At 55.7% G+C, this 7199-nt stretch overlaps 2 protein-coding genes across 2 annotated transcripts in view; both read left to right on the top strand.

Moving 5' to 3' along the window:
- Window positions 1-1383, top strand: part of TGFA (transforming growth factor alpha) — an 8679-nt gene extending 7296 nt beyond the window's left edge. The window contains exon 6 of the mRNA XM_021375099.1: window positions 410-1383. Within this exon, the coding sequence (XP_021230774.1) occupies window positions 410-417 (8 nt within the window). The 3' untranslated portion in view covers window positions 418-1383. The remainder of the gene's footprint in view (window positions 1-409) is intronic.
- Window positions 3893-6222, top strand: FAM136A (family with sequence similarity 136 member A). The gene is made up of 3 exons (XM_021375003.1): window positions 3893-3983; window positions 5009-5149; window positions 5986-6222. Exons 1-3 carry the CDS (start codon window positions 3897-3899, stop codon window positions 6172-6174), a joined length of 417 nt encoding a protein of 138 aa, XP_021230678.1. The 5' UTR covers window positions 3893-3896; the 3' UTR covers window positions 6175-6222.

The raw sequence follows: 7199 nt of genomic DNA, 5'->3' as shown, positions 1-7199 counted from the left end.
ATGGGGACATGGGGACACTGTGGGGACACAGGGATGTGGGGACATCATGGGGACATGGGACAGCATGGGGACACCGGGATGTTGGGGCATCATGGGGATGTGGGGACATCATGGAGACATTGGCTCACCATGGGGACACTATGGGGACACAGGGAAGTGGGGACACCGTAGGGATATGGGAACACCATGGGACACAGGGATGTGGGGACACCGTGGGGACACTATAGGTACTCAGGGATGTGGGTACATCATGGGGATGTGGGAACACCATGGGGACACTATGGGGACATGGGGACACCATGGGAACACTATGGGGGACTCAAGGACATGGGGATCCTATGGATGACATGGGGACTCCATGACCCAGCTCCCACGTAGGAATCCCATAACCCCTCTACTTCCCCCACAGTTGTCTGACGGAGCCAATGCAGCCCAGTGGGACACGGGGACGGACACCGCTTCTTCCCTTTGGTTTCCCCTTTGGTTTCCCCTTTTTTTCCCTTTTTTTCCCCTCTGTTTTTTTTTTTCCTTCTCCCCTTTATGGGAGACACCAGCGGGGGAAGCACCACAATGGCTGCAATACTCCCATTACTGCTCCCTCCTGGTGCTCCCAGTCCTCCCAGTCTGTTTGACAATCCACCTCCCACCACCAGAACTTTCAGCCCAGAGTGCTGGAAATGGGGGAAAACACCCCAAAATCCCCCTGCTGCCGGCCCCTGGGAAGCATAACTGGTGGTTGTTGGGCTTTATTTCTCAAATACTTCTACTTTTTCCCCCTTCTCTTTTTTTTCCTTTTTTTTCCCCTTCTCTTTTTTTTTCCCTTGTTTTTCCCCTTCTCTTTTTTTTCCCTTTTTTTTCCCCTTCTCTTTTTTTTTCCCTTTTTTCCCCCCTTCTCTTTTTTTCCCCCTTTTTTTTTTTCCCCTTTTCCTCTTTATTCAAACCAAAACGCAGAAGAGAACCCTTCGGGTTTATTTTTCTACGTGCCTACCGCAACAAGTGCCGCCGAACCCTCGGCCATACCCAAAGCCACCGTGCCGCCTTTGGGGACAGATCTGCTCTTTTTAGTAATAATACAATGAACCATAATCCTAGGAAACCTCCCCAAACGGAGGCCCTAACCCCCACCCGCCCCTTCATCCTCTCCATAGTCCCCATCATAACCGACTTTTTTTTTTTTTTTTTTTAGTCATGGTTACTCAATGTCTTCTGTATATGTTGCACTGAAGGTTAATATTTAATGTTTTAATTTATTTTGTGTGGTTTAAATTAATTTTGATTTCTATGATATGTTATTGTGATCGGCTGTTTTCCTTTTTTTTTTTTTCCCCCCCCTAATGCCTGGATTATAGTTATTTAAGTGATATAAAGGACACTTTTTCAGAAGGCTGTGGCTGTGCTGTGATTTGGGGTTGGCAAATACCGAGGGGCAGCAACGTGGTGTCACCTCCATGGGAGCTGGGACTGAGCAAAACGAGGTCCTCTTCATGTCCCAGTCCTGTCCCCATTCCTTTTGGGTCCCCATCCCACTCCAGTCCCCATCCCAGTCCAGTTCCATCCTGTTCTGGTCTTGTTCTCATCCCTTTTGGATCCTCGTTTCATCCTGGTCCTATCCCCATTCCATCCCATCCTGGTCCTCCCATCCCTTTTGGGTCAACATTTCGTCTGACCTGTCCCCATCCCATCCTGGTCCAGTCTCCATCCTATTCTGGCCTGGTCCTGTTTGCATCTTTTCAGGTCCCCATCCTGGCCCTGTTCATATCCTTTTGGGATCCTAATTCCATCTGCATCCCATTCTGGTCCCATTCCCATCCCTTTTGGCTCCTCATTTCATCCCAGTCTTATCCCCATCCTATCCTGCTCCAGTATCTATCTCACCCCAATCCAGTCCCCATACCACTCTGTCCTGGTCTTCCTGCCATCCCTTTTGGGTCCTCGTTTCATCCTGGTCCTGTTCCCATCCCCTGCTGGGCTCACTCCAGTCCCATTGGCCTGACTCCCCCCATCCCACCACTACACTTCCCCCTTCCTCAGGGACTTTCTGCAACAATGGGAGCACACAGTGGGTTTGCAGCCATTCCTGCACCCCATCCCTGGGCCTCACCCTGGGAGTGCATCGTGTCATAGCATTGCACAGCATTGCATGGCAGTGCAGGGTTTTTCCATAGTGCAGCATCACAGCGTTGCATGGGGGCAGATCCATGGTGGTGCAACATTGCATTGAGGGTGCAATGTTGCATGGGACACAGCATTGCGTGGCACACAGCATTGCACAGCTGTGCAGCATTGCACTGAAGTGAAGCATCACAGCCCATTAAAGTGTTGCACAGTTGTGTGCATGCCATTACGGTATTGCGTAGCATGCAGCAATGTGCAGCATTGCATGGCATGCGGTGTTTCATGACCCTGCAGCACGGCACTGCACAGCATGCAGCAACGCACAGTGTGCAGCATTGTACAATGTGCAACATTGCACACCACTGCATTGCACAGCACACAGCATTGCACACCAGCACTGTGTTTCCCACCACACATCACTGCACACCAGCACTGAATAGCATGCAACACTGCACACCAGCAGAGTGTAGCACGCAGCACTGCACTCCAGCACAGCATGGAGCATTGCGCAGCACTCAGCATTGCACACCAGCACTGCACAACATGCAGCATTGCACATCAGCACAGCATCACACATCATGCAGCACTGCACAGCACACAGCATTGCACTGCAGCACAGCATTGCACAGCATGCAGCACTGCACATCAGCACTGCATTGCAGACCAGGTAGCACTGCATAGCATGCAGCACTGTAAAATGTGCAGCATTGCACACCAGCACAGCATTACACATTGTGCAGCACTGCACAGCATGCAGCATTGCATGCCAGCACAGCATTGCACATCGTGCAACACTGCACAGCATGCAGCATTGCACACCAGCACTGCATTGCAGACCAAATAGCACTGCATAGTATGCAGCACTGTAAAACGTGCAGCACTGCATAGCACGCAGGCTTGCACATCAGCACAGCATTGCACATTGTGCAGCACTGCACAGCATGCAGCATTGCACAGCACTCAGCACTGCACACCAGCACAGCATTGCATGCAGCATTGCACATCAGCACAGCATTGCACATCGTGCAGCACTGCACATCAGCACTGCATTGCAGACCAAGTAGCACTGCATAGCATGCAGCACTGTAAAACGTGCAGCACTGCACACCAGCACTGCATAGCACGCAGCATTGCACTCCAGCACAGCATTGCACAGCACGCAGCATTGCACACCAGCACAGCACTGCACAGCATGCAGCACAGCACAGCACATAGCATTGCACTCCAGCACAGCACTGCACAGCACACAGCATTGCACTCCAGCACAGCATTGCACAGCATGCAGCACTGCACATCAGCACTGCATTGCACACCAGGTAGCACTGCACAGCATGCAGCACTGCACACCAGCACTGCATAGCACGCAGCGTTGCACTCCAGCACAGCACTGCACAGCGTGCAGCACTGCACAGCATGCAGCATTGCACAGCACTCAGTACTGCACACCAGCACTGCATTGCACAGCACACAGCATTGCACTCCAGCATAGCATTGCACAGCACGCAGCATTGCACACCAGCACAGCACTGCACAGCATGCAGCACTGCACAGCACATACTATTGCACTCCAACATAGCACTGCACAGCACACAGCATTGCACTCCAGCACAGCACTGCACAGCATGCAGCACTGCACAGCATGCAGCATTGCACAGCACTCAGCACTGCACAGCACTCAGCACGGCACACCACCACTGCATCGCATGCAGCACTGCACATCAGCACAGCGTTGCACATCGTGCAACACTGCACAGCACGCAGCACTGCACANCCGGCCCGGCATGGCGGAGGCCGCGCAGGGCCGCGTGCAGGAGGCGGTGGAGAACGTTGTGCAGGAGCTGGAGCGGGACAGCATCCGCGGCATGCAGGTACCGCCCGAGCCCCTGTGCCCCCAGTGACCTCCAGTGCTTCCAGTGCCCTCCATTACCACCCAGTGTCTCCCAGTGTCCCCTAGAGCCCTCCCGGTGCTTCCTAGTACCTCCCTGTGCAAGCTCTGCACGTCTCCCGTTGCGCTCTGTGCAAGCTTTGTGCCCCCCCCAGTGCATGCTCTTCTCCCCCCGCAGTGCATGCCCTGTGCAAGATATCTACAACCCCGCAGCGTGCCCCCGTATCCCCCAACCTTGCAGCACGTGCTCTGTGCAAACTTTGTGGCCCCACCCCAAGTGCATGCCCTGTGCAAGCTGTGACCTCTCCAAGTGCATGCTCTGTGTGCAAGATCTGTGCCCCCCTAGTGCATGCCCTGTACCCCCCCCCCAGGTGCATACTCTGTATGCAAGTGTTGTGCTCCCTAAGTGCATGCCCTCTGCAAAATTTGTGCTCCTCCCTCCCCACAATTGCACACCCTGTGACCTCTTCATCCTCCCCTGGTGCATGCCCTGTGCAAGATTTGAGCATCCCCCAAGCATGCCCTGGGAAAGTTTTGTGCCTTATGCAAATTTTGTGGGACCACCACGAGTGCATGATGCCCTGCGTACAAACTTTGCACCCTCCCCCCCCACACACACACAAAGTGCATGTTCTCTGTGCAAGCTGTGTGTCCCCCAAGTGCCTGCCCTGTGCAAAATTTGTGCACCCCCCAGGTTAGGGGCTGACCTGGGTGACCTGGTTGACCAGTGGTTGACTAATGTCGACCACGAGACAGCAGTATGTTCCCGTGGCCGAGAAGGCCAGTGGTATCCTGAGGCTCATTACAAATTTGTGCACTCCCCCCAAGCATGCCCTGTGCAAAATGTTTGCATCCCCCAGGTGCAAGCTCTGTGCACACCCTATGCCTGCCCTGCAGCCCTCAGCTCTGTGCACTTCTGGGGACACCTCGGTTTGCTTACACATTCGGAGGGGTCCCCCCAGTGCTGCACCCCACTAACCCCCATAACCTCCTGCCCACCCGTTGCAGGCCACCATGTTCCACTGCAGCGCGCGGTGCTGCGAGGACAGAGCAGCCTCCATGCAGCAGGTGCAGCGCTGCATCGAGCGCTGCCACGCACCCCTGGCCCAGGCCCAAGCCATCGTCACCGGCGAGCTGGAGCGCTTCCAGGTGAGGATGTACAGGAGTGCATGAGCACATCATGGGGGGTGCACCCACAGAGCTGGGAGCAGGGGCTGACACCCCAGAAAACCGTGCTGCCGTTCAGCGAGAGCTGGGCGGAGAGGAGGTTCAACGCAAGCTAGTGTAGGCTCCTACACCTGGGGAGGAACAACTGCACGTATCAGTGCAGGCCGAGGGCTGAGCTGCTGGAGAGGAGCTCTGCAGAGAAGGACCTAGGGGTCCTGGTTGGCCAACAGTTGACCAGTGTTCGACCAACGGTTGATCAATGGTTGACATACAGTTGACCAGTGGTTGACATACAGTTGACCAGTGGTTGACCAACGGTTGACCAATGGTTGACCAGCAGTTGACCAGTGGTTGACATACAGTTGGCCAGTGGTTGACATACAGTTGACCAGAGGTTGACATACAGTTGACCAGAGCTTGACATACAGTTGACCAGAGGTTGACCACATGCTGACCTCAAGCCAGCAGTGCATCCTGGTGGCCAAGAAGGTCAGTGGGACCCTGGGGTCCATTACAAAGAGCGTGGCCAGCAGGGCAAGGGGGGTCCTCCCACTCTGCCCTGAGGAGGCCACATCTGGAGCACTGGGTCCAGTTGTGGGCTCTCCAGGTCCAGGCAGACAAGGAACTGCTGGAGGGCCACAGAGATGGGGGGGCATCCCCTGATGGGAAAAGGGTGAGAGCCCCGAGGGCTGTTCACCTGGGGAGGAGAAGGCTGAGAGGGGATCCCTCCACGTAAACGCCGGGTGATCCCCAGAGGTCCCTCCCAACACCTACGGTTCTGTCGTTCTCGTGACCTGTGCCCCCTTGTCCCCTCGCAGGACCGCCTGAGCCGCTGCACGCTGCACTGCTCTGACAGAGCCAAGGATGCCCTGGAGGCGGGCGGTGGGGAGACGAGGGCACGCTCCCAGCTCGATGCCTGCGTGGCCGCCTGCGGGGACGAGCACCTGCGCCTGGTGCCCGGCATGGCCAAGAGGATGCGGGACGGGCTGGCAGCCCTGCAGCACTAACGGGTGCTGTTGGGGTGGGGCCGGTGGTATTAAAGGCGAGGAGCTGCACTCGTGGTGCTCGAGGGATGCTGGGGCTTCGGGGTGTGGGGTGCAAGGTGTGGGGTGATGGCTGTGCAAAATGTAGGGTGCAGGTGCGCAAGGCGTAGGGTAATGGCTGTATTGGGTGCAGGTGTGCAAGACGTGGGATGATGGCTGTGCAAGGTATGGCATGCAGGTGTGCAAGGTACGGGGTGTGGGATGAGCCATGCAAGCGTGCAACATATGGGGTGAAGGCTATGCAGTGTATGGGGTGCAGGGTATGGGTTGATGGTTGGACAATGTATGGGGCACGGGTGTGCAGGGTGTGGGATGATGGCTGTGCAATGTGTGCAGGGTGAGCTGTGCAAATGGTCAGTGCATGGGGTGAGCTGTTCGAGTGTGTGAGTTGTAGGGTGATGTCTGTGCAGTGTGGGGGAGTAAGCCATGCAGATGTGCAAGGTGTGTGGCAGGGTGTGGGTGCTGGGTGTAAGTGTGCAGTGAGTGGGGGATGCTTGTGCCATGGAGGGGAGTGCAGGTGTGCAAGGCGTGGGGCAATGCTTCTGCAGGGTGTGGGGTACAGGGTTCAGGTGTGCAAAGTGTGCAGGGTGCAGATGTGCAAGCTGTGATCTGACAGCTGTGCCAGGTGTGCAGGGTGAGCTATGCAGGACTTGCAGTGTGTGGGGCAGTGCCTGTGTGTGCATGCAAGGTGGGTGCAAGTGGGGATGGCTGCACAGGCACGGGGTGATCCCTGTGGGCGTGCAATGGTGTGCATGCAATGCAGTGGGTGTACAGTAGCATGCATGCGATGCAGTGTGCACATGATGTAGCGGCTGTGCAATGGTGCGCATGCGATGCAGCATGTAATGGCATGTATGGAATGCAGTGGGTGTACAGCAGTGAGCGTGCAGTGCAGTGTGTGTACAGTAGTGGCCGTGCAACGCGGTGTGCATGCAATGCAGTGTGTGTACAGTAGTGGCTGTGCAATGTGGTGTGCATGCAATGTGGTG

The sequence above is a fragment of the Numida meleagris genome, chromosome 21 (assembly GCF_002078875.1).
Source record: "Numida meleagris isolate 19003 breed g44 Domestic line chromosome 21, NumMel1.0, whole genome shotgun sequence".
In the NCBI taxonomy this organism is placed as follows: Eukaryota; Metazoa; Chordata; class Aves; order Galliformes; family Numididae; genus Numida; species Numida meleagris.
The sequence above is the reverse complement of the archived record's forward strand: the minus strand, read 5'-3'. Positions and strand labels throughout refer to the sequence as shown.

Excerpts from the sequence above, each read along its gene's own strand:
- FAM136A (XM_021375003.1), top strand. The coding sequence starts at position 3,897 with ATGGCGGAGGCCGCGCAGGGCCGCGTGCAGGAGGCGGTGGAGAACGTT. Across the intron at positions 3,984-5,008 it reads ACAGCATCCGCGGCATGCAG|GCCACCATGTTCCACTGCAG; the intron begins GTACCGCCCGAG and ends CACCCGTTGCAG. Across the intron at positions 5,150-5,985 it reads GCGAGCTGGAGCGCTTCCAG|GACCGCCTGAGCCGCTGCAC; the intron begins GTGAGGATGTAC and ends GTCCCCTCGCAG.